Source organism: Choloepus didactylus, chromosome 8, assembly GCF_015220235.1.
Source record: "Choloepus didactylus isolate mChoDid1 chromosome 8, mChoDid1.pri, whole genome shotgun sequence".
NCBI lineage: Eukaryota > Metazoa > Chordata > Mammalia > Pilosa > Megalonychidae > Choloepus > Choloepus didactylus.
In genome coordinates, this window is record NC_051314.1 from 13,566,169 (window position 1) to 13,591,743 (window position 25,575).

The 25,575-nt window shown below is 39.2% G+C and overlaps 1 protein-coding gene across 5 annotated transcripts in view; it reads right to left on the reverse strand.

Moving 5' to 3' along the window:
* Positions 1-1,808: 1,808 nt before the first annotated feature.
* TNRC6B (trinucleotide repeat containing adaptor 6B) overlaps positions 1,809-25,575 on the reverse strand; it is a 315,110-nt gene continuing 291,343 nt past the window's right edge. For 3 of the 5 annotated variants that reach the window (XM_037846116.1, XM_037846114.1, XM_037846117.1), the window contains 11 exons: positions 20,786-20,917; positions 20,408-20,503; positions 20,010-20,202; positions 13,511-13,648; positions 11,123-11,299; positions 9,590-9,736; positions 9,236-9,331; positions 7,045-7,269; positions 6,502-6,572; positions 3,663-3,802; positions 2,272-2,659 (listed from right to left, as the gene is read on the reverse strand). In XM_037846116.1, coding sequence (XP_037702044.1) covers positions 2,272-2,659; positions 3,663-3,802; positions 6,502-6,572; positions 7,045-7,269; positions 9,236-9,331; positions 9,590-9,736; positions 11,123-11,299; positions 13,511-13,648; positions 20,010-20,202; positions 20,408-20,503; positions 20,786-20,917 — 1,803 coding nt within the window. Of the gene's footprint in view, positions 2,660-3,662; positions 3,803-6,501; positions 6,573-7,044; positions 7,270-9,235; positions 9,332-9,589; positions 9,737-11,122; positions 11,300-13,510; positions 13,649-20,009; positions 20,203-20,407; positions 20,504-20,785; positions 20,918-25,575 lie in introns of all 5 variants that reach the window. The other 2 variants (XM_037846115.1, XM_037846118.1) reach the window with 1 other exon arrangement.

Below are 25,575 nucleotides of genomic sequence, written 5' to 3' on the forward strand. Positions count from 1 at the left end.
GTCAATCTCTTTTGAAGCTAGGTTTATCAACAGGGTAAGCCAAAAGGACTATAGGATTTCCCATTCTTTGTCTCGCTGAGCCACTTAAATGCAAATAATTCATGCTTTGCCTTTTTCTACACATATCCACCTATGCCCTTACACAGAGACACAAGTTAAAAGTCAAATACACTAGGCATTGTTGTATCCTTCACTGAAGATGCTAAAGAAAGAAAAACTCCCTTGTCCTCGCTAGCAGCAAGCGAGTTACTGAGGACAGTAGAGGTCTGCTCCCACCAAGGGTTGGAATGGGCAGGTATTTGCTGGTACAGAATGTCGGCACTTTATGTTAAACAGTATAATCCAGACTTGGGATGTCCACACAAGTGCTAGCACGTAACCCACATACAGTCCCCCTCCCCCCACCCCCGCCCACAGCCCCAGCCATCTGCTTTGTATAAAGGGGTATCCCTTCCGGTCGGCTATAACTCTCTTCACAATAAGCAGTTTTATACATTTTGATTCCAACATAAGCACATACATGTTGGTGATAACTGTGGATTAAAAGTTGCCCCCTATTCCACCCAGAGTACTACTACATCGATGCTTAAAAAAAAAAAGTCTTTAAATACCGAAATAAAAAAAAAAACAACATTACAAGGAAAAAAAATAAGAGGGCTAAACCAAAAAAAAAAAAAAAAAAAAAAAGGTGCAATACTTTAAAATCTTTGCTAAGTTATACCTGCCTAAGCAAAACCACATACACAGGAAATACACAACACAGAGAAACAAAAGGAAACGCTTGAAGTACATACTGGTTTAAGAACATTCGTTAGGTAAACGTTTCTGTCAGTGATGGCCTGGTGCTGTAACAAGCCAAGGCCTGGCACAGGTAACGCTCAGCAAGAGGAGCAGGGAGGGAGGAGCTGCAGGTGCTTTCAGGAGGCGGCTAGCAACAAATTTTTGTTTTGTTTTAATAAGATGAAAAAGAGAATCAATAGAAGTATTTAATTCAGCATCACCTGATTTTGCAATGAATTGCTTATACCTGATTACACAGGCTATTAAATGGCAGGAAAAGGGAACACAATTTTTCTGCTTTCTAGACATCACACCGTTTAAAATGATCTTACTTTCTGTTCCCATTCAAACTGACAAAAAGGCCTGTGAGTAACTTAACAGATATTCAGAGGCGGCTGGTGGGCACTCACATTGAAAAACAGAAATAAATCAACATACAGTTGCTCCAAGTGGTACCTCCTGCTCTCCTAATTTTCGGGACTTGGCAGTGCTCCACTCTACTGCTGGGTAGAAGAATAAGCTAGAGAAAACTCACACTCAGGCTAATTTGCAAATGTAAAGGAGCTCCCTGCTTTAATCATTAAAAAGCACTCTGTTCATCTTAATGCAGCCCAATGGAGTTGCTTTAAAAAAACAAAAAACCAAAAATGTAAAGCAGATGGCCGGCCAGCCAGCCTGTGGACTGTCAGCAATGCAGCTTTCTGAGAAATCAGGGCAGGGGAAACGGAGGAGGAAGAGGAGGAAGGCAGGACACAGGTGCGTGCGTGCACACACACACACACACACACACACACAGAGAAAAGGATGCATGTGGATGCACATGAACACACGTGCACACACACACCAGAACGAGCATGCCTGGGCAGTTACATGTGCCAGAACACACTGGTATTTATCAACCAGCCAATCACAAATATTTTCCTTTTTTTTTTTTTTTTTTAGGTTTTTTGTGTTTTTGTTTTTAAAGTGAGGCTCCGTCAAGTCTTCCCTCCCCCCCCACCCCCAACAATTCTTTTGAATTCCCCTCCCTCCCCAACATGGTAGACCTAAGGACGGAAACACACCCAGTGCAAACAAAGTTAAAAAGCTATTTTTTTTTTCAGTATATATGTTTCTTAGCAACAACTTCCGTATAACATGAAAAAAGTGAAAAACTAGAAACTAATTTTTTTAATTTTTTTGTGTTTAAATTTAAATGGTATGTGTACTTGCTTCACATTGTCTTTCTAGGTTGGCGTTCATGATTCAAGTATTTCAAGAGTGATATGTTCTCTTTTTGGATTCATATTCCAAACGAAAAAACTGAAGTTATAAGGGAGGCAACTATGTGCTCAGACAGTCTGTCAATGACCCACCTTTTTTTCTCTCTCCGTTTTCTTTTTTCCTTTTAAAAATGTATTTATTGCAAGTTGAAAAAAAAAACGAAAAGGTCAAGTTAGTGCTGCTGCTGTTCCAAAAAAGGTCACGAGGTCAGAGTTGAAAGTTCTAAGTTCAGATTGAATCCGACCCTCCTCCCAGAAGGTCACCAGGTAGTAAAGGAGCAGGGCTGCCCATCCTATGGGGATCTTCCACAGTTGGGACTCCCCACAAGCTAGAAGAATAGTTTGGGGGCCCCCACAATGAAGCGCCAGCAAGATCAGCCCCGCTGCTGCCACCAGCACTGCTGCTCCATTGCCCAAGCCCTGTGGACCCACCAAAAAGATTCAGAGCAGGTCCGACGGGATCTGACTGGTTCTGGCCAGTCTCCAGTGACTGCCAACCTGCTGCCGGTGCACTTGGGGTTGCTGCAGGTGTAGGGGGCTGAGCCTGTGCCAGAAAGCGGCTAACTTCATCATCAGTGGCAAACTCAGCCAGGATGGTAGTGTTTCCCAACACACACCTGGGAAAAGGGGGGAGGAAAAGAGAGCCATGGATTTGCGGAAAATCCTAAAACACACGTAGGACAGAGTGTGTGAAGTCCTCAACAAAGTGTGCTCCTTGGACTAGCAACATCAACATCTCTGGATGCTTGCCAGAATGCTGAATTCCAGGCCCGGCCCCAGGCCTATGGAATCAGAATTTGCATTCCAACCAGACCTCTAGGTGATTGAGAAGTAGGATTTAAAGCAACAAGATACCACTAAATCTCAAGATATCCAAAGGCTACAAAGGGCACTTAGTATACACTTAGTGAATAGAGTTTATATATTTCAGACAACTTAGTAATCAAAAAAGACATCGTCTCTTTTTTTGGTTGTTCTGAACAATGCAAGTAGCAAGGGAGGGGGAGAATGGGGCCATCTAGAAGATTTTTATGATCAGGTTAGTCTCATGTGTTCTCCACAGGAGGTAAAAGATCACACCCAAAGTACCATGACATCCCAAGGCCCCTGATGCTGCTCCATCATCTCAGGGTCTGGACTTGCTGCTCTGGCCCCTTGCTTGCTCTCTGTGTATATTTCTTTCTTGGTATCTGTGGCCAAAGGGAGGCAGCCCTTTCCTGTTCAACAGTTTTAACAGTGGCAGTGAAGGGGATGGTCAAAGTCTGATCCAGTCCCCGCCTACTTCAGGTAAAAACCCTGCTACCTAACAAGATCACAGTATTTCATCATGACAGCATTTTCATAAATACTGGCTTTGTTTTATATACTTAAAATTTATTTGCTGCTTCACACATCCTTTAAACTTGGAATTCTGATTGCTGCCTATGACACAGAAGATAATTTATTCTTAGATAGAAAAGCCCAGCCATCTCAGTGCCCACCACTTGTAATTGCTTACAAGGTGGTGCCGTTTTTGTACATAATCTCCTGTATCTTTGTTTAAATAAGTATGTGCCCAGATACTTATGTGTGCGTCTCTCCATGCGTGTTTGTCTAAGGGAGGGAAGATGGCATACTCACATGTGCAGTGCAGTCTGGGCCTTGGCTGCCTCCTGTTTGGTGCTGTATCGGATCAGGGCAGTGCCCTGGGTTAGATTCAGATGGAATGTCAGCAGTGGGCCATGCTGCATACAGATCGTTCTCAAGGTTGACCCATCAATCTAAGGAGTAACGACATTCATGAGATACAAGCTGGAGGTGGGGCAAGAAAGGACGTCAAGGGAACTTCACCATACTTGAGAATGAGAAAGACTTCTGGTTTGTTAATAATATTATCAGTATTAAACAGTCTTGGAGACATGAATGAAAAACTCAAAATAGGGAAAACTGCAGAGAATACAGAGGTCTCTGTGAGGCAAATTTTAAGATATTTAAAAAGGACTATGCTGAGTCCTAATGTGCCCATTTCAGCATATATAAAAGTCTGCATGAGTACAGTCCAAAATAAAAGCATATGATTCAATCTGTGGTCTATTTTTCTCAAGATGTAAACCCGAGAGCATGTATTAATTTGTTGAGTTTAAAAGGCAGAGAAGGATTTAACATGCAAAGTCCTCAACTTCAGTACTAATGTAGTATTCTTCCATCTCCCCAGTTAACAAAGAGTCAAAGACAAAGACCTACCTAAGAAAAGCAATGCTAAACACTGGGAGGCCAACGGCTGGCCGATTCTCGGGCCTTTTCAATGCTGTTTTGTCTTATTCCGGCTTCGACCGTCTCAAGGTAGGACTCTACTTCCTAATACCACCCTGACCATGGCCTTTGCTGCCCTCCGTCAATTTCATCAAAAGTTGTAGTACACCTTGGTCAGAGTCTAACTACTTAAGATTTTCAGGGATTAAAGATAATCTCCCTAACCTATGACTCAGATGAACAAATCTATAGACTTCGATTAACTTAATTTATATCAAGATCTTAAATAGGCATTTTAACTCGCTCAGGCCAAGGTTTCTGCTCATTTCTTCTGAAGGGAAACAGATTACTACTGGAATAGCCCTAAAAAGCTGGGCTACTGGTAGCAGCAGTGGAAACATTATGCTGTTTCACAATGAAAACCCTGCAGGATGAAAACTGGCATTTTTTGCTGGGGCTCTTTACTGAAAATGATTGGAGAAACAGCATTGTTTTGTAAGTGACAGTCGACCACATGTCAGTATATGTCACAAGTTATTTTTTCAGGACAGAGGTCCTCTAAACAAATTTTAGGTGGTGAGAAGTAAACCAATCCAGGTATCAAAGATTTGATCCTATAACTTGCATTTAAGCCATGAAGGAGATTGGTCTACTATTAGGGGTGTTTGATTTTTGAAATTATCCTAATACAAACACAGCCAACCCACATACTCAATATGTACACATTTACGCATGTACTTACTAGTTTTCATATGATGAAATATAAGTGAACAGACAATAAAATAACAATACTAATAATAATGATGAATAACGACAATGACAAATCAATAAATACATCAATAAAGAAAAACAGAAAGAAACGAACAGCTTTTTAGTTTGCCTGGGTTCCTTTAAAACAGCGTGTTCCTTACTGCTTGTGTCCTATCCTAACCACATGGCCATCAGAGTGTGTGACAACCCTCAGAAATAATGAGGCTTATATAATTTTCAGAAAGGTCATATACATGCTTCATATTTCAACCAACTATTAGGTAAATAATCTGCAACTTTCAGCTGACGTGATTAGATATGGAGACCTTTCCTCATGGTAACTGTATTTAGGAAAACTGTCTTTCTCAACATATACCTGGAAACAAGAGTCCTCTGATACGCTCCCCACAAATGGGTTCACTGGGCAAACAAGTTTGGGAGAAACTGTGTTTGCGCCTCTTCCCACACAGACTCATAATACATACACATACTAGCATACTGAAGAGTCTAGGAAGTCTCATCGTAAAGAAATTGGCTTAGTTTTGTTTAACCCAGTAAATACTGCATATTAATCTATACACAATATTATGCATATTACACACTGGGCCAGAGACCAACTAACATCCCATGGGAACAGTCTGGGAAATGCTGGCTTAGTAAAGTGTGTATGAATCCATACATGAACGAAATACCAGACAATGCTTTCTATATATCAAAGGGAGGGTGGCATAACTGACTCCATTTAATGAGGTAAAAGTTGTGCCATCAAGTCCAGATGAAGGTCACAGGCTTAATTTTGACAGATTCACTTAACCTCACTCGGAGAAAAAATGTTCAAGTGTTCATTGTAATGATGCTGATAAAAAGGGGAGAGGGTGGGTGGCTTGGAGCAAACTAACCACACTCCTGCAGAAACAACCCAATGAGCATGTTCTGATGACAGCAAAATTTTGCCATCTACATGCAAAGAGGGTAACAGATGGAAAGTTAAAAGCACTATATGGCATTTAAGCTATCAGAGACGAGATGGATGGTTGATTATTTATGAAACATAAATAATGTTTATGTTGAACCTTGAGCCCTCAAGTCTTGTTGGATAAATAACACAAAAACAAATTTTTGTGTGTAGCTTAAACACCCTTTTCCCCGCCTTGGTTCCAGATTCCAGCAGGCAGATTTAGACAGCAGTTTATCACTGATGAACAGAAACTACCAGATAATACTACCCCATTCTCCTGTTTTATAAACTACATGTGTTAATGTCATCCCCAAAGCAGACGCGGAGGAGCCATCATCCCTCCTTCAGAAATGGGCCGTGAACCTTGGGTGGGAAGACCCACACGCTGCAGGCTGGGCCTCTCTGAAGTGACCAAGTGATAAAAAGAGTTCAGATCTGCCAACCTTCCTTGTCTCTGAGTTTCCCTTTCTCTTAAAACAATCAAATTCTACCTAGAAAGCCACAAGAATGCATGATTACCTGTGGAGTGAGATTGTGAAGAACCAGCCAATAACTAGGACGAACTGAGCCACCATCACTCCAGGTAGAGGCTGTGAGCAACCAGAAAACAGATTGGATTAGAAACAGCAATTCAAAAATTCGGGAAAATCATGAACAAGAAGCATTTTCATGTAGTCCACAATGTTAATTCTTCCTTTTATAAATTGTCTTCTCTCATTTCTACCCCACTCTGACCTTCTCTATCCTTCCACTGCATAGCCAATTCTCTTCTACTAGTCCTTGATCCCTCTGCATTCTTATGGCTTCTTTGTACGGTAATATTTTTCCCCCAGTGCACTCACTCTGCAGCTGGTCATTTTTACTCTATCTGTGCCTCAAGAGTTCTTGGGTCCCCTTGCCTTGTACTGACTGCAATTTTTACACAAGGGATAATGTTTCCTTTACAGGGCAACTGTGATTGCCTAGCCTATGAAGACTCCATCTTGTCTTAAACATTTGTGTTGACTGGCATAAGCCCCTCATGGCTGAACAATGACACTCCTTTTGGGAGATCCTTCTTACCTGAGGCAAGCCGTGACTCTTGTGTCCCCCATCCCCTGACTGACCGGGGTGCTGTGCTGCTCCAGGGAGATGATGGTTTGGGGTTGGTCAGACCGGGAGGTGGGCGGGGCAGCGGAGTAGTGTTCCTTGAGGAAATATGGTTTTTCCACATCTTGTTGGAGAGATGAGTGGGGTTGTGTCCTATGGGATCTGGGGACCATGTTGATTTGTAATCAGGGAACTTTGCTATAAGAAGAGAAAAGGAAGGAAGGAGTACGGTTGGATGAGTCACTTTTGTCTACACACACATAAACACATATACACTTATATTCCAAAAAAATATAATAGTAAGTTCATATATCAAGAATAGCAATACAAAATAATATTGTTCCTAGAGTTTATATTAACATTCAAACAGATTAAAAAAAAAAAACCAACAAATATTCACTAAGGGCCTATTGAACTTAAAGCACTTTTCCCAAAGAACCTCAAGCTAAGATAGAAGACAGAACAAATGAACAACAGAATTGGCAACCCTGGGCAGTATCACATACGTTCAATACACAGAAGAAAGAGAATGCTTGGCTGTCAGTAAAAGGCTTGCAAAAACAGTTTTTGAGGGATTTATATAAATGGATGGCCTCAGAAAAACAGGGAAATGTAAACCAAGGTTCAACTGAAACACTCTCTGTACTGAATAAGTTTTCCCCTAATTCTTGGTTGAACAACATTTCATTGGGGCAGAGTGGTAAAGACGACCACGAATGCAGTTTCTGGAGTTTTTTGCAGTAGATTCAGCCTATAGCACTGTCTGAACTAGGGTGACAGCAAACAGACTGGGACAGAAGAGTCAGATCTGAGAGTGATGGATGAAGGTTAAACCACTGAGGAGATGTGGCCACTGCCTGGATCCAAAGAGGACGGAAAGAAGGAAGAGCGAGAAAACACCGAAATTTAGTGACTAAGTGATGCATTAAAGCATCATTGAGAAAAAGAAAGAGTTCAGTTAAGAAGTAAAGATAATTTTGGGGGTGGAGAAGTACACTTTCAGTTTTAGACAGGTCTGAAGTGATTCTTGGGTCATCTGTCAGGTCAACGTTGATTTACAGACAAAAGATGAGATAGTTTGGCCTGAGATAAGAGCAATCAGAGTAACAGAGTTAGGTGAAAATCAATTTTTAGAGGAAAGAAGAAGTCCTACAAAAGTACAATGTAGGTTGGTGGTTAGAAACATGGAATATTGAGTTGGCTCTTCTATACAGTAGCTCAGACCCGAGGCAAATTATACCGGCTCTTTGAACCTCAGTTTCTTCATTCACAAAATGGGAGAAACACAGAACTGCTTTATGGACTTCGGAAAGGGTAAAATAAGAATTCATGCTGAAGGCTTAGCATAATACCTGGCAGGCAGGAACATTCAATAAATGGGAGGTATTGCTGCACTGCTGACACAGGAGCAGGAAGAAAAAGATAAGACAATCTGTAGGCCATTAACCTGCAGCATCTGGGTAGGTATAGCTAAAGATCTGTTTTATTTGCTTTTGCCCAAACAAGGAACAGAAGCCTTTAGGACTTGAATGGCTTAAGGCCCAACTTTTGCAAGACCAAAGTGCCAATTACTTATAATCTTTCTATTAATCAATAAGGCAATGTGCTAGCTAAGTGAGTGACTTCAAATGCTTTATTATCTCCAACTTTTCCATTTCCCATTGTCTTTTAAAAACACACGAGGAACTAAACAAATATGATTGGGAGAATTAATCAAAGCCCTCTTCATTCCTTTGGCCATCTGCCTTTGTCAATAAATGGAAGGATTTTTAGAGGAGTGCAAACTAATTGGCTGCCTTAGGAATAACAACCTGGATTTAACCGATTCTTCCCATGCCCTAGATCCTCTTGGCAGATTGTTCTGAAGAAACCCACCAGTGCCATTAGGACATAAAACCTCTTCTCTCTGAACACCCACAGCCATCATCTACCTGGTTCTAAAGCTGTACTCATCTCATCCTCCCTCTATGAGACTGGAAGCTCCTTGAAGACATGCCTAATAGGTATGCTTCATGAAAGTCTGTTCAGTTAAATCAGTGATTCACTTCAATGTAAGAGGTATTGGGATAACTTATGCTCAACTATGCTATTCAACTTCCGTAAAGGTATTCCTTAAGAACTCTAACTTATTTTATAAAAGGGAACAAGTAGGTCACATTCATACCTGAAGTGCTATGAACGTTGGTAAAGGAGTTGTCAGAGGCACTGTAGGGCCAGGCACCAGGTGAAGGCAGCGAGGTGTTGAGGGAAGAATTAGACCCTTTAGAAGATAAGTGAAGAATGAGAAGATAATATTGCAGATAAATGTCAGCATAACCAGTGAAAGCTTGACAGTATTTCATTTAACCTTCAGTAGAAGGGAGAACAAAAAAATATCTACAAATTAAATGTGGAAAGCTATATATTCTTATGTTTTCTGGTTTAATTATTCAGTATTAGCAAACACAATGAAGAAACAGATTGACACATGTGAAGATGTGAGGAGATAATCAGTTCAGAGGATGCTCCCCTCATTTACCTGTGGTGTTATCCCGCAGAAGTTGGTGGTCAGTATCTACAATGGGAGATGTGGCTGTACCCCCAAGCACACTCCCTGGGGTGACATAGGGGTCAGATTCAGGGTCAATGTTTTGGATACCTTTCCATGGCACTCCTGGTTGGAACTCTGAGACGAGAAGAACAAATAATTAGAGGTAGGAAGATTGTTCAAATACTGACAGATTTTGTTTTTGTTTTTAAATGGACTGGTTTTTTTTTATAACAATTATTTTTTTATACAGGAAATGCGTCAGTGAAACATCTAAACACTGAAACTATTTTATTCCAGGTTTTTATCATGAAATAAAAAATTACTATGAACATACATTCTTCTAGCAGCATCCGCATCTTTGCGTTAGAATAACAAATCAACCTTCTCTGTCTGCTGTCTGTGGTAGAGAACTTGGTGCCACAGCTCATCAACACCTGGCCCCAGTACCTGATCTTCCTGTTCCCAGGGAAATTAAGGCCTGGAGAAAGGGAAAGCAGGATCAAGTACTCTAGTACTCATGAGAATTGTCCAGGCAGCTAGGCTAAGAACAGGTAGAAAATCTGGGCTGAATATCAGTGACCTTTTCCATTTTCCTCATCAGGAACTGGCTAAGAATGCACAAAAGAAAATGCAATTCAAATGACTCCTACTACATAGAATGACTAGGGACAACAAGTGGGAATAATTTAGCACCTCTTGAGAAATGCCTGGACTGTATCTGAGAATTTACAACTTTTTTTCTAGTCAATTTAGATTATATTTAAAGTCATGTGGGAGAACTAATAAACTCTTATTTTCCCAATAATGATGAGGAAAAACAACAGGCATTATATGATCCTACTTTAACAAAATTAACCATACACATTCATATCAAAAATATACATTTGTCTAGATGGACAAATACCAAATTTATGGAATGCCTGTTTTCATTTTTCCTTTACGTAAGTGTTCCAATTTTTCTACAATGAAAACAGATTACTTAGGTCAAAAAAAAAAAAGAAAGAAAAAATTTTGACACATTATTCTACTGCACCCACTACAGCACACCTGGCACCACACTGATAAACAATACTTGCTTAATGAATCAACAAATCAACTCAACGGACACTTCAAAAGAAGCCATGTTACAAGGAATTCTGTGCATGGGATGAATGTCAAGTACCACCTTGAATGTCACCTTCCTTGACCCCCAGGCTCCACTCTTCCCAATTCCTTGGGTGATGTGCCTGTGAGGTTGTTTACCGATGAATAACTTACCTTTAGCTAATTCGGGTTCACACCCTATCTTCCTGACTGAACTCTAGAGAGCAGAGACCCCCACCTAATGAAAATTTTCTACCTCCCCACAGTACATACATAGCACATGCCTTGCTTTTTTAATCAGACAAAAATTACGGAATGAAAAACAATGAACTTGACTGTCCCCTAGTGAAGTGGGATGCAGAAGCAATCTGTTTAGAACCTGAAATTAATAATTAAACAACAAACGTTAACCCAGAGAAAGCAATTCCTGGACAGTACCTGGAGGCCAGCTGGCATTGCTGGATTTACTTCCGATTTTATTTGTTGGTGGAGATTTGGCAGGTAACCAACTATCACCAGCAGGACCCGTATGGCCACCCAGTGTGTCACCCGGGATGATATCAAACTGGTTGTACGGTGACCCTCCTCGGGTCTTACCAGGGGCCACTATAGTGCCTGAGAAAGCAGAGGGAATATTAATTCATACCGAGAAAGGGCTCCTGTGAACAGCACTTGTCTACCTTTTATTCAGAGTAACTCAAACATAGCATTCTGAAGTGCATACAGTAGAAAGTGCACTGGAGTAAGATTCTGCATTTGAGACTCAGTATATAATTAATAAGCAGTAATGACCATGGACAATTCATTTCACTTCTCTGAGCCTCTCAGTTTCTCACTCATGCACACAGGTCTGTTTTCATTGTGAATGTTCCTTTCAGGTTTAAAATTCTATGGTCTTATGAAATTAATGAAACTTTCACAAACTACTTATATCATTCTCCCCGTAGTTTCTAGGCTAATGATTCATAAGTGAGAAACAGAAAAAATACTAAACAATTTGTGGCAAATAAGAGGGTTTTAACTACATTTCTACTGACGCTACCCCCCCAAGTTTTTAAGAACTGATCAGGACTAGTGTAGCTGGAAGAAGCAGCGGAAACAGAGAGAGTCCACTGGAGAAAAAAGCATCTGCAATTGGTTTAAATTCCAAGGCAATGAGATGGAATTCCCACAAACGGTCTCTGCCAGTACAAGATCAGCAGTGAGCTCTGCAGCTCTGAGATCTATGGCTTCACATATGAAGAACAGCAAATCCTTTGCAACTGCTTTCTTGAGAGCATTTCCGTGGTTTTGTCAATGCCCCCTTCATGCATTTTATATGCTACTGAGCAGGAAAAAAATTAAAAGCTTAAAATTCCCTCAAACTATCAGCAAAATAAATAAAATTATAGTTATCTGTGGAAATTCTACTGATTTCTCAAATGAATGCTACAATGCATTGTATCACTTTATCTATTCTTAATGAGCTATTTATGCAAAGGAAAAATTATTTCCAGAGTTAAGTACTAAAATATTTGTTTACAAAGTGATTAAAATAATCTGGTTTGGGCTAACAGGAGTTTAATCAAAACTGTCATTTGCTTTTATGGAAGCTACTGGCAGGAATGCGGTTCAGGGGCACATTACAGTGAAGTAGTGGAAAATGAAAAACTCAATAACCTGAGAGATTGCTAAGGAAATGGGAAGACATCTATAACCTCTAAAAAGGCAAGTGGATATTTTATCTTGCAGATAATCCTTTCACATGCCATTTCATATTCACTTTCATGAACTTATCATGTCCTTAGGGACAACAAGGGGACCCAGAGAATCATCAGCCTAAGTAAGCAGTGAAAGTGCCCAAAGCTATAAATGATGCTGAGCTTGGATTATTCAGTCCAGAAACAGATTTTATAATTTCTGTCAATCTTTCTTGATTTGGGAGCATGAAACAAAATGATAATGCTTAGGGATGGCACAGAGAACACCACGTGACACTTCACTGACCTCCAGGACAGGCACATTAATGAGTGGCCTGAAAGGAAACCCGAAAATCTTTGGACTGAATGACCCGGCTGGGGCCGAGGCCTGCCAAAGGCCTGCACCAAGAACAGCCAGATCCCTATTTATACTTGGTTCTCATGGCGACAGTTGAATCCCACGGAATTACTGTCAAATGAAACAAACACTGAAACAAAGGCTGAAGGAAGGTTCTGAGACCTTTTATCTGTTTTACAAGGAACTGGAGAAGCCTTTACAGAGAATTATGGAGAGGAAGTAACAACCCACACTCACAACCAAAGCCTGCAACGTCCTCAAATGTTGTCTTTAATTCAAAAAAAAAATTTAGAAAGCTTTTCAGAAAACCCAAATCTCATGTACTGATCTACTGACAACTTTCAGAGATTAAAGAGCAGGAGTTTTTAAAAAGTTGATGAATTTAATATGATTCAAGTAATCAGCACGATATATACCTATTCGTTGTGCTCTCCTGCACCTCAAAATAAACTCCACAAACTGATTCTGTTTTCTCAGCCAATTTCATAGGGCTTTATTGTAATGGGTCCCCAAGTTTACTGCTACTATAATAGTCCTCAATCTCACCAATGGTGGGAGATCTTACTCCCCTTAATTAGGATTAGCACTTTAAATTTCCCTGTAATTTGACATACATACAACTCCAACCTTCCTACCATAGGTGATCAGATGATATTGGGGAAAAAAAATCAAGAGACTCATTAGGAAAAAGCAAAAGATCTGTATTTCAAAACAATTTTAGATGGGTTTCATCAAGGGCTACTGAGTCATCAGAATAGCTCCAACTCACAAAGTTTTGCTTGTTCTTACCATTTTTGTGCATACTGGCTTCCTGCGTGGCTACAGAGGGCAGTCCCTCCATCATGGAGGTCCACTGTTTAAAGCGAGATTCAGTTCCAGTCTCCTTCCCACCAACCATGCCGTAGTCCATGCCACCAGAACTGAAGCCTAAAATGGGGAAACACATTTTATCTTTCTGTAAATTTTGAGTATTAGTAATCAAGCACTCCAAGACTGAACCCAGGAATGCCTTCATTTATCGCTCCAAGACTGAGTCACAGAAAGTTTAACCCACTCAGAACAGATATTTTGATTAAAAATTCAGCTCATGGCTCTTGCTTGCTAAAAAAGTGATGACTCTGTTACAGTATGAAAAGTGTATGACTGTCATTCAAGACTATCCCAGAACAGTCATGCATTCACTTATTCATGCAGCTAACATTTGTGCTGGACAGTATGCTGCGACCAGGGATTCTCCAACTCAGATGGAGATGTCCACAAATCATGCCAATATGATTTAACAGCAGCTCATGGGTTATGGTAAGGGTATCTGGGGAATGAAAGAAGTTTCACAGAAGAAGGGACATTTGATCTACATGCTAAGGATAGGTATTTGAGCAACTAAAGGAAACAAAGTACAGAAGCTCTGACTCAACTCATGACAATCAAGAGTGTTTAGGGAACGTTGCAGAAGTTCAATATGATTCTAGTGTTTAGTTAACAATGGGATGAAGCGAGGTGGAGAGTGGCAAGAGACAGGGGGCAAAGGAAGAGTCATGTCATGTAGGGTCCTTATGTATCAGGCCAAAGACTGTGGACCTTTCTTCTGTGAGGCAGGAGAAAAAGAAATTTTTAAGTAAGAGAAACAGCAGTAACTACGTTTGTGTTTTAGAAAAAGAACTGGCAGTGTGAGAATGGGCTAGAAGGGGGTCAGGGTGGAATCCGAGAGATGAATTTGAAAGAAGTGTTCATGCAATGAGGAAGATATGAAAGCATGAATAGGCAGTCAGAGGTTCAAGGTTTACTTTGCCATGAGCCCACAGGTACGAGTCTGGTGGGTGATCTGTTTCACTGCACAGGCTTGATGGGTGAAAACGACATACAAGAGGCTTGTCAGTGCCGCCTTGCAGGGTCCACCACCCATTTTGGGTCAGCATGTATGTAACACTTCCTCAAACTGCCTCTCAAAAAAATGTAAAAATAAGGACTAAAATAAACAAATGAAACAGAGACGGAAAGAACAATGCATAACTGCAGAAAAATGAGAAGGAGCCACGGTAAATGCAGCACTGACAGCAAAAGTGCAGGCAGGGTTCCCACCATTCCAAAGCTCAGGGGGCCTGCAGGAACCCAAAGCCAATCCATGCCTACCCAAGAAAATATGCAACTCCAGCCAGACCAGCCTCCACACTGCACCCACTCTGCCCTCTCAGCATCTGGAGATCCTGTTCGCTCCTCCACCACTGACACCTATTGGCTCTCAACTTCCATTTATCCATATCCCGCTGACAGCCCAAGTCACGCTTTCTCCTCTAATTGCCTGGATAGTTTTATAAATGCATAATCAATGAAGTTCAAATCTAGTCCAAACCCTTCTTGACCCATTTTAAACTGTTGCTATTTATATAAAGAACACCATGTTTTTATGTTGTTTATAACTGAATTTACTAGTCTAAGAGATTGCTTGGAGGTGGGAGGAGGTGGGGCAGAAATCTTTAGGAAAAGATGGAAATATTTCAAATTAGATGATCTTTTAAAAGGAGAAAAAAATTAAAAATAATAAAAAGAAAGGTTTAAGCCATTTTCTTCTTTTTCCCTATATAGCTGAAATGAAATGAGATTGGAGGACAGGGAGGTTGGAAAGGAACAAGGACTTTCTCTGAATATGTGTTAATGGCCTAAGCAAGTTGCTCCTTGGGCAAATTAGAGCTCTGCCTTTGATGGAAAAAAGCAGCCCAGGATGCTTGGATTCCAGGCCACCGGAAAGTTCAGTTCCATAAGCATTTGAAAGAGCTTTTGAAAATAACCTAGGATTCTCGATAAGATTAAAAAGAAAATTTTAAGGATTAGTAAGAAGGTAAGGAATATTTCCTTACACATTAATTTTCTTTAAAACTGCTCAAAAATTTCCGTAAAATTCATAGTGAATTAATGTTATTTAATTTCAGCTGCTTAGATTTATTTTGTGACACATGAAGTGCAGAAAATTAAGAGTTGTAAATCTTAGGAAAGGGAAGAGTTTAAGTAGTTCCACCTACTTAAAAAAAGTAAAGTAGGTGTTTTTCTCATTATAAACCTGGAGATCATGTGCCACCACACTATGCAGCAGTGTAACTAAATGACAAGGTTTGGGTACGGAAAAAAAAAAATTGAAGGGTATGAGAGGGAGAAAAGAAAATGAAACTGCCTTGTAAGGTTCATTCTATGAACCCAAAACTGTGAGAGGACAAATTAACGCAAGGTTGCACCTAACTCTCCTGTGTCTTTCTTCTGCTGTCAGTTTTCTTACTTAGTAAACAGCGTGATAGTAGGATACTGCATGTGCTCAACACATCTTGATGAAAAGAATTCTGGGGCACTGTGCTCCAGTGGCTGCAATAACAAACGGTAGAGGGGAGCGCTGGGCTATTTATGAGTTACCATACCTAAAGGAGGAAAATACTAGCTTTATGCACTTTCTACTTTATCAAAACCAAACTTCTTCAGTCCACCAACTGGCTCCATTTGCCAGATCACAGAGACATAACTTTATATCAAATCAAACCACATAGTTCAGGTCAATGAATATTTTTTCAAGTACCTCATCTGTGTCAGGCTCCATGTTAGGAGCTGAGGTACAAATATAGATTAGACATGTCCCTTGCCTTCCCTGGGGCTCATTTCACCAGTATATCCCCTTTAATCTATCTTATCCTTGCAATTCAACCCTGGCCTACCTTATCTATCCACACCAGAAATACTTTCCACTGCCTCTAAACATGCTAATTCATCGTCTTTTCGTTACTACCACTTGGTTCAACATACAGTTCAGTGTCTTCCTCCCTGAAGAAACACGTGAAAATTAATCTGTCCTTAAAATTGATCATTCTTTCACTCCCTTTGTCTGTAGTTCTCTTTATATTCCACTGCACATTTCTTTTGTAGGAAAAAAAACACACCACACTATTGCTTTCACAATCATTATAAATAATGGAAATCACCCATCCCAACACAGCAGTTCTAAACCATGCCTACATGCACACAGGATATTGACACAATCATAACCCTAGTATAGTCTCAAGGCACTGTTCTGCCAATTTTATTATCTCCAATAGGCACAACTCCATTTCTGACTGGGTATACCACACACATAAATATATTACAAATTCGGATGAATTTTTAAACATAAAATGCGAAATTTTCATTTGAAAATGCACTTTTTATTGAGACAAGTGACTATTCCTCAATGAGTTCAGATAGCCATTTAAGACTATGACACTACCAGAATAAGACAGAGTTCACTTGGCTCTATTCCTACATGTTTTGTGTTTTTATTTTTTCAGGTTTTATAGATACATGCATTTATCATATATTCCATCCAAATCATATAGTCAGTATCTCACAGTATCATCACTTATTTGTGCAGTCATCATCATACTCACTTTTAAACCATTTTTATTACTCCAAAAAGAAAAATATCAGATAGACACAAAAAAAGAAAACCCAAAACACCCCATATCTCCTATCTCCCCCTATTATTGCCTCTCAATATGGGTGTGGTACACCAGTTACTCTTGATGAAAGAATTGTAAGGTATTACTGTTAACTATAGTCTGTAGCTTGCAATAAGCATTTCCCCCCACATACCACTCTATTATTAACTCTATGTATCAGTGTCATACTTTGTACCAGTTCATACAAGTACTGATTTAAATTTTAGTGTTAGTCAGTGACATACATGACTCTCAACAACCCCTTTCAACCAAAATCACCTACAACACAGCACTATGTTATTTTTACAAAGTGCTCAAATATATTTTCCACATAAATAACATTTATATCACTTAATTCTTTGAATTCTTTTTTAGGTATCTGCGCTTCCCCAAACATATCACATAGATACTAGACATAGGTTTTACACAATTCGTTATCACCCGACAACTCAATTAGGTCTGTTTTCCATTTTGCTGTAAGCAGAGAATTAGAAAACATCTGATTTATAAGAGGATTAGTTAAGCAGTTCTAAGAGTCATTAAATTTTCTAATTTTGGGAATACATATACTAACAGAGGCTTTATTAAGAAACATTAAGAAATTTTTCACTATTCTTGCTACTCTTTCATCTAGAGATATCTTTTTTTAGATTTATATACTCAGTGTTAGGAACACTGAAATAGTGTTCATTTTACTGCATTTTGCCAAATGAGTTTTTTGGAAAAACTTAAAATATATCTTCACACATTTTAAGCACATTTTCATCAAATTCTTAGGGCTGCATATTTAGCTCATTAAAGAATTAGCCAACTGAGACTTTAAGTTTCAAACTTTATTTTTCAATTCAAATTAAACGTGGTAATGTGAATTAAAGAAAATTGTACTTCAAGAAATAGATTTTAAAAAGCATCATTTAAGGCATATTATAAGTAGTTAGGCCACAATTAAAGTGATAAAGACCAAATATATTTAATTTGTCAATGGTTTAGTAAGTTTTAAAACATAAAAAAATTAATAAGCCAGACGCATTTATCCTTATTTAGTTTGGAATAATATAACACATAACTAAAGCTTCAAGTTATTTATGAAACAGGAGTATGATAAAAAACATGAAATTTTACCAGTAAAGGTGATATATGTCTATATTGAACTCTGATCCTTCAGCCTTTGGGACTAATTAAGAACCAAGTACAACAATCATAAATAACACCAAACCAACAAGACATCATGATAAAAATGTTTCTATGTATTTAATAAATGATAAAGGAATATGCTGCTAAAAACTAATAGATTCATGGCCAACATATCAATTTACTTTTTAAAAGGAGGCAGGAAATAGTAAACGTTTTCTAAGTGCCAACTATCACTGGAGTAATACATCATATGATTTTAGGTTTTTAACACCTAATTGCTAACACATACCCAGCCTAAAAAGAATTATATAAATGTTTTTCCACAGGCTTTACCTGTTGCTTTCTGAAAATGTTCGTGTAATTAAAAGAATCAGTGTCACTATCCTATAGTGCTTGAGCTATTTGACAAAAGGTATTTCTTTCCAGCCATGACATATCCTAGAGGTGAGTACTAAGAAGAGCTGAAAAGAACTGCTTGAGTTTGAAGATGTGAAAGGGACCATTTCAGCTTTCAGATGCTCTTTGCTTTGTGCTGACCAGTTAAAAGTTCTTTTTCTCAAGAACTACGTGTTCTTTGACAAACGAGGATGCAGAGGCAATTCTGTGTGGAAATTCAGAACAACTCAACACATGTCAAAATATCCAAATTCTTATGCCAAGCTTCCTACCACAGGAAGAGGTAGGCATGTGGAATTTTGCATTCATTTGTATCAAGTAGAAAAAAGGCTATTTGAATATAAGTCAGTTCTCAGACAGATCATTTGTAAGAAAGAATACACTTTCATAAATTAATTTCCTTAAAACTATTGAGGATCATGGACTCTGGGAAGTCTCTGCTTGTCCTGCATGTGGGTGCCCAGGTAGAAGACCAGTCAACCAGAGCCAAGAGGGCAGGGCCTATTTTGTCACCTAGGAGCACGGACTTCCGTTCTCCCCCAACTCTTGTTTCTGAGTTTGCACAGAACAGTATCTTATTTACTAAAATCTAAATGTTTTCCAGTTTCAGAAGAAACCCACTGCCATGGCACCTTTTTTAATTTTTGAATTATTGTTAAATCACTATTGCCCTCAAGGATTGAATTCTGCCTAAAACATGTTCCCCAGCTCTGAAAGAGCGATGTATGATCTGCCTGCCAAAAATTCTTGATGAATGTCAAAAGTATAATCACCTTACTTCTGTTAATTCTATTTAAATCCAAGTAATACTAATATCAGATGAATTGTAACAGTTTGCCCTATAATTTTAATTCCTCACTTTTTTCAAGAGAAGGCAATCTTTTCAATAGAGCTAAACTTTTCAACTTGTATCTATTTTAGTAGATCATAACCTCAGACATGTGTGGCACGCACAGCATGTACAAACATTTAAATTGACTCTTAAAAATTCCTGAAGGGAGCAGCCTGCCATTCATAAGCAGGTTGTAGTGAAAGACTGCTTTGGAGCCAGAGAGGCTGCAGAGAGGTGGCTGAGAGGTTGGAGCCCTGTCTCTGCTATTTACTAGTCGTGTGGTGAGCTTCGGAAAGTCTTCGCAACTCCATGAGCCTCAGATTTATCATCTATAAAACCAAGTTTAAGAATATCTACCTACCTTGTATGACTGCTGTAAAAACTAAGACTAATTTACATCCAACCCCTAGAGGTATAGAATATGATGCGCAGATTAAAAACAAAACAACAGAAGTTTTCGTCACTAACAACTTACCAGAACCATATCCAGGTATTGGCCCTTTGGTCTGAAGGTCTGAGAGCCCCACATTCAGAGCGTTGGGTACCATGCTGTCCAGATGTGGCTTGGGCCCAACAGGATGGGAGGGTGAATGCTTCATGCTCGGCTGTCTCTGCTGCTGCTGCTGCTGCTGCTGCTGCTGCTGGAGTGCACTCACCATCCGAGCAATCTGCAGGTAGGGAGGCCCGCCCAAGGAGGGGTCCCGAGGAAAAACAGACAAACAATAAGCAAATATCCTGAGCTCTACAGAAAAAGGTTATGTGAGATTCTTTTTTGCTATCTAAGAGGTTACATTGAGATGCACGCCTCACAAAGATTATTCCAGAGGGACCCTTCCAATCCTACACCTACAACTGACTTAAAAAAGCACAGACCTGCTGCTCTTGCTGCTGGCGCATGGCTTGAGAAATCTTTCTCTGGTTCTGCAACAACTGCTGCTGTTGCTGCTGCTGCAAGAGAAGCTGACATGCCTACAAAACAAGAAAAGAGAGAGGGCCAAATGGTGCTTGAAGTTGACTTCCTGAGAATACTGAAAGGGTCTGTGAATTAAATATGGGTCACTACATCAAAAGTTCCAATGAGGAATTTATCACCAAATTCCTGGTCTATGGGTTATATCTATCTCCAGCTGGGCTGATATATTAACACTTAAACATACTCAATATTTTGCATACAAAAACTGACAAAGATAAATGAAGCAAAAAACACACAAATAAACTTTTTTAGCTATAAGAGGATGATCTGCCACTTACCAACTGAAACTGGGGAATTTGTGGAAGCTGGCTCAGCATGGCAATTTGTTGAGGCGATAACTGGGGCCCCACATTGAAAAGACCTGGACTCAGGCCACTGTTGGGAAACTGCTTGAGCACTGAGGCAGAAACCTAGCTCAAAAAAAGGAGTTTTCAGAATGCATCAAAAGCATCAAAATAAAACAATTATTTTTCTGTGAAAAGAATCTTGATAGGTCTAAAGCAAGTGTTGTCAACTTTTACTTCGAAAAATATTTATGATAAGTATACGACTGGGGGAAATAAATCAAAGTATTAACAATGGTTATCTCTGAGCAGTGAGATGAAATGAGCTTTTTATTCTAAAACTTTCTAATTTTTCTACAATAAAAACTATGAAATTTACAATCAGGAAAACATCTGCAAGGAAAAAAAATTGTGTGCAAATATGGTTTTTGTTTAACTGAGAAGTTACTACTGGAAATACACCATAAAACAATATACCAAACTGCATAAAGCTAATAAATAAATGTTTAAAAGATCGTACTTCTGCTATGTAGGTGATAAATACATGCACATATCTTTTTCTAGGTATATATCAACTTGTAAATAAAAGACACGGCATTTCAACTCATGACTCCTCATTCTACTCCCTCACAGAGGTGCAGGCTCCCAGTGCAAAAGAGCCTGGAGGGTCAACTGGCCAGGGGTGCAGTCAGAGCTCCCATTCCTTCTCTTTGATTTTCACAAGTGAGCTAGGCTATGCTAGAGGACCTGTAAGTGACAGAGAAACAATGCTCTACCATCTTTGGACTGCTCATAAGATTTTTTAACTGACTTGAAATGAGTTTCCCTATACTTTCATCCACTGAACCCAGTGGATCCCCTTGGCCCCCAAACAAATTTCTCCCCCATGAGCAGCAAGAAGCTAGCTGTTCAGTGCTAGTCAGACTCCCTGGGCTTGTACCCCTGATCTGCCATTTCTAAGCTGTGTGAACCAAGGGAAGTTACTTATTCACTTTTCTGACTGCCTCATTTTCCTCATCTCTAAATGTTAATATGTAAGCAGCTGGTTTTAAATTTTAATTTATTTTTAATATTTTAACTCAAGAGTCAGTCCATTCACCCTCCCATCCTGTTGGGCCCAAGCCACATCTGGACAGCATGGTACCCAACGCTCTGAATGTGGGGCTCTCAGAGTCCAGGTTCTCTTCAACCCTATTCCATTTATTCCCAGTTTGTGTTCTGTCATCTGGTCATTGAAGGAATGTCAAACTTGATGGAGCTGGGATAATCTAGCAGCAATGCATCCCACTAAAAACTTCTCTCCAACCTGAAATTGAGGGTTTGGAACTCAGAAATAGTTAACCATTTACTAATCCATGAAAACTTTTTAGCATTTGGCCTCTATTTTTTTCTTCCATTTCATCCAAAACAATGAGACAGCTTATCAAATGGCCTGTTCAAGTAGAGATACAATGACTATATCGACTATATTTTAACCGAACAATGAAGGAAATGAGTTAAGTCAAAACCTGTTAGCAAACTATGATTACTGATTCCTGTGTAGGTACTCAAAAGCCATCTCTGTGATAATGTAGTCTAGAATTTTGCCAAGATCACCAGTCTTAGGCCACTTTATTTATTTCTCCTTTTAACCCATTGTTTGAACGTTTCCCCCATTCTCCTCACTTCCTTGTGGGGAGGGAGGTGCTTCTCCCCCATTTCTGATCTGAGGCTTTGCTCAGGGGGACTCCATCATCAGCACAACACCGCAGCCCTCTCTCCTCTCCTTGGCAGAGAACTGAAGGGAGGACCACCTCATTCCAGGTCTGGGGGCAGGGTGGGGTGATTTTAGAATTATTAGGAAGCTCACTTGCCTGAGGCAAGTCACATACTCCAGTATCAGTTTTATTAGTAGCAAAGGGAATATTTGGGCTTCCTTTGGGCACAGAAGAACCCCTAATAAGTCTCAAAATCACAAAGAGGACTTGGCAATTCTTTTTGCAAATTCTTTCTCTGCTGTAGGATTCAATTTGCCCTAGCCCTTTCGGTTTGAACATCCTTCTTAACTTAGAGGACAAGTAGTAAAAATTTTCTTCCACTTTGCAATCAGTCAACATTATACAATTAGTCCTAAGTGGTGATTCCTTTCCCAGTTGCCATATTGCACCAAACAGAACTTGAAAGGCTCTTTAAACCTGCCTACTTTTTTCCAAGGCTCAGCTTCTTTTGTGTTATAATGTTCCTAAGAAAAACCTCTTTAATGCCAGTGTTACTCTTATAGCTATCCTTGTTTTCAATCTTTGGAAAATGTCTCTTTAAAAATTGAATTAATCAGAAAGTCTCCCCCTTTGATACTTCCCTTTTATCTTTCTTTAGTGTCATACTTAAATTTCTCAGTTTCCTAATACTTTTGAGCCACCATCTCTGCCACATTCTCAAGAACATATGTCTATCCATTTCTCTGACATTTTCTAGTAGAAACCTCTAAGTTCAGATTTCCTATACTTGGCTCACAAACTCATTTGCTTCCAAGATCCCATTTCATTTCACTATCAATTCTATCCATTTGGAAAGTACTTTGGATTAAAGTAATAGTTCTCCCAGCTGCTTCCTCTCTACGCTAAGTGTTACCAACCAATTAAAAACCTTGTTTGATTTCCTGTTTTAACCGTTAGACTCCTTCCAGATGTGACCACAAAGTGAGTATCCACGTGTTTTGTCTCTCCACAATTTCCTGCAATATAACTCCTCTTCACCTCTGAGTTCACCCAAATGCTCATCAGCATAACTTAACTCATCGCCTCTGATATAATGGTTCTAATTCCATCATAGCAGGAATGGAGGAGGTTAGGGAGGGGTATAGTATTAAAAGATATATCCCACACTTTCTATACCGTATTCCAAACCAGTATTAGCTCACCACACCTCAATGACCCATGAAATTCTTCAGTGCAAATCTTAAACGTGTTTGACTTAGTAACTATGCTCTAGGTCCGTGCTGGCCAAAACCACTGGCTGTCTGTTAAACTACTAGCTTCATGTGCCTAGTGAGCATCTGAAACTTGGCTAGCCTGTATTGCAATGTGCTGTAAGTGTAAAATACACACCAGATTTCAAAGACTCAGTATTAAAAAAAAGAAAGTAAAAATTTTATTAATCATTTAAAAATATCGATTACATGTTGGAATGTTAATATTTGGAATATATTGGGTTAAAGAATATACATTATTAAAACTAATTTTATCTGTTCCCTTTTACTTCTTTTAATGTACTAGGAAATTTAAAATCACATTATGTGGCTTGTGTTATATTTTTGTTGGACAGTGCTGCTCTGGGCTATCCACATTGTTTCCAGCCTCCTTTCCACAGTTTTTTTCTATGATTCACTGGAAATGCCCTCTGTTTATTTTGCCTCCCAAATGAATGGCTGTTGTCTGTGCTTGTATATCTCTTTTTTGTTTAGTTAAAAAAGCTCTACTAACAAGTCAGCTGATCTCAGGATCAACCATTTCTCTTTCATGTTGAGAATGTACCCCATCCCTCAACAAGAGCGCATTATTCTTTTAGCCTTCCTACTACTCAAGCTTAGCTAAATAAACCACCATTTAAAGTAAAAGAAAATAAGCTCATGGCCCAGCAGTACACTTGAGAAACTCATCCTAGGAGACAAGATGTCTTAGGAGATGAGCACTGCTGCTAAGAGCAAAAATCTGGTAATGTCCATCAAGAGTAGAACAAGCAAATAAATTACAGTATAGTCATACAATATGAACATATGAACCACAACTGCCCAAATCAACCCAGGAAAATCTCAGGAACAATGTCAAGTTAAAAAAAAGTTAGAGAAGGCTATACACTGTATGATTTCATTACATAAAGGGGAAGAACTGACAAAAAGAAATAACATACGGTTTTCAGGATATATGGACAGACAGATAAATATAGCAAGAATATGAAGAAAAGGAAAGGAATGCTGACACAAGGCTTACATTTAAACTTACATTTACATGCTAGCATCCAATATGCCCCATAAATTGACAATCACAAAGACTATAATATAGTTTACACTTATGAGGACTTCCTCTCTAAGCCTTGCTCAACTTCTCCATTCTTCAGATTGCAGATGTACTGCCTTTCTCCAATGAATAAAAAGGATCAGAGAGAAGCACAACTAGGCTCCTGGCAAACAGCTGTTCATACCTGGGATGCAGAGTAATTAAAGTGCAGGTCTGCACATTTCCTGTGGCAGAGAGTTAATTATTCTGGCTTAAAAGCCCTTCAATCTCCAGCTGGGTTGGAGAAAGTGATGCTCCTGTTGGAGTCAATATAGCATTTAACTAAGCACTGCAGGTGCAAAATGACACGAATTTAAAAGCAAGACAAAAGCCTGTAGGAAAGTGTTACTTTCTGTGTATTTCAGCAATAGGAGAAAAAGGCAAACTGAAGACACCCAAAGCCTAGAATATCTGTAAATAAATCTTAAAGGTAAGTTTCAATATCTTATTTCTATGTTTACATGAAATACTCTGCCCTATAAAGTGGCTAAAATGGATGTAAAATTTGATAATATTTTAATTATTTATATTATTTTTAAATGATCATATGCTTTGACCCAGAAATTTCATTTTGGGAATCTAAATTTAGAAATAATGTGGGCAAAGATTTATGTATAAGAATTTTTCTGAAGCATTAATTATTACAGAGGAATATCAGAAACAGCTTAATATCCAGTAATGGGGGGAAATGTTTAAGTAAATCAAGGTAAGTCTACCTTACGCCATCATTAAGAAGAATCAACATGAAGA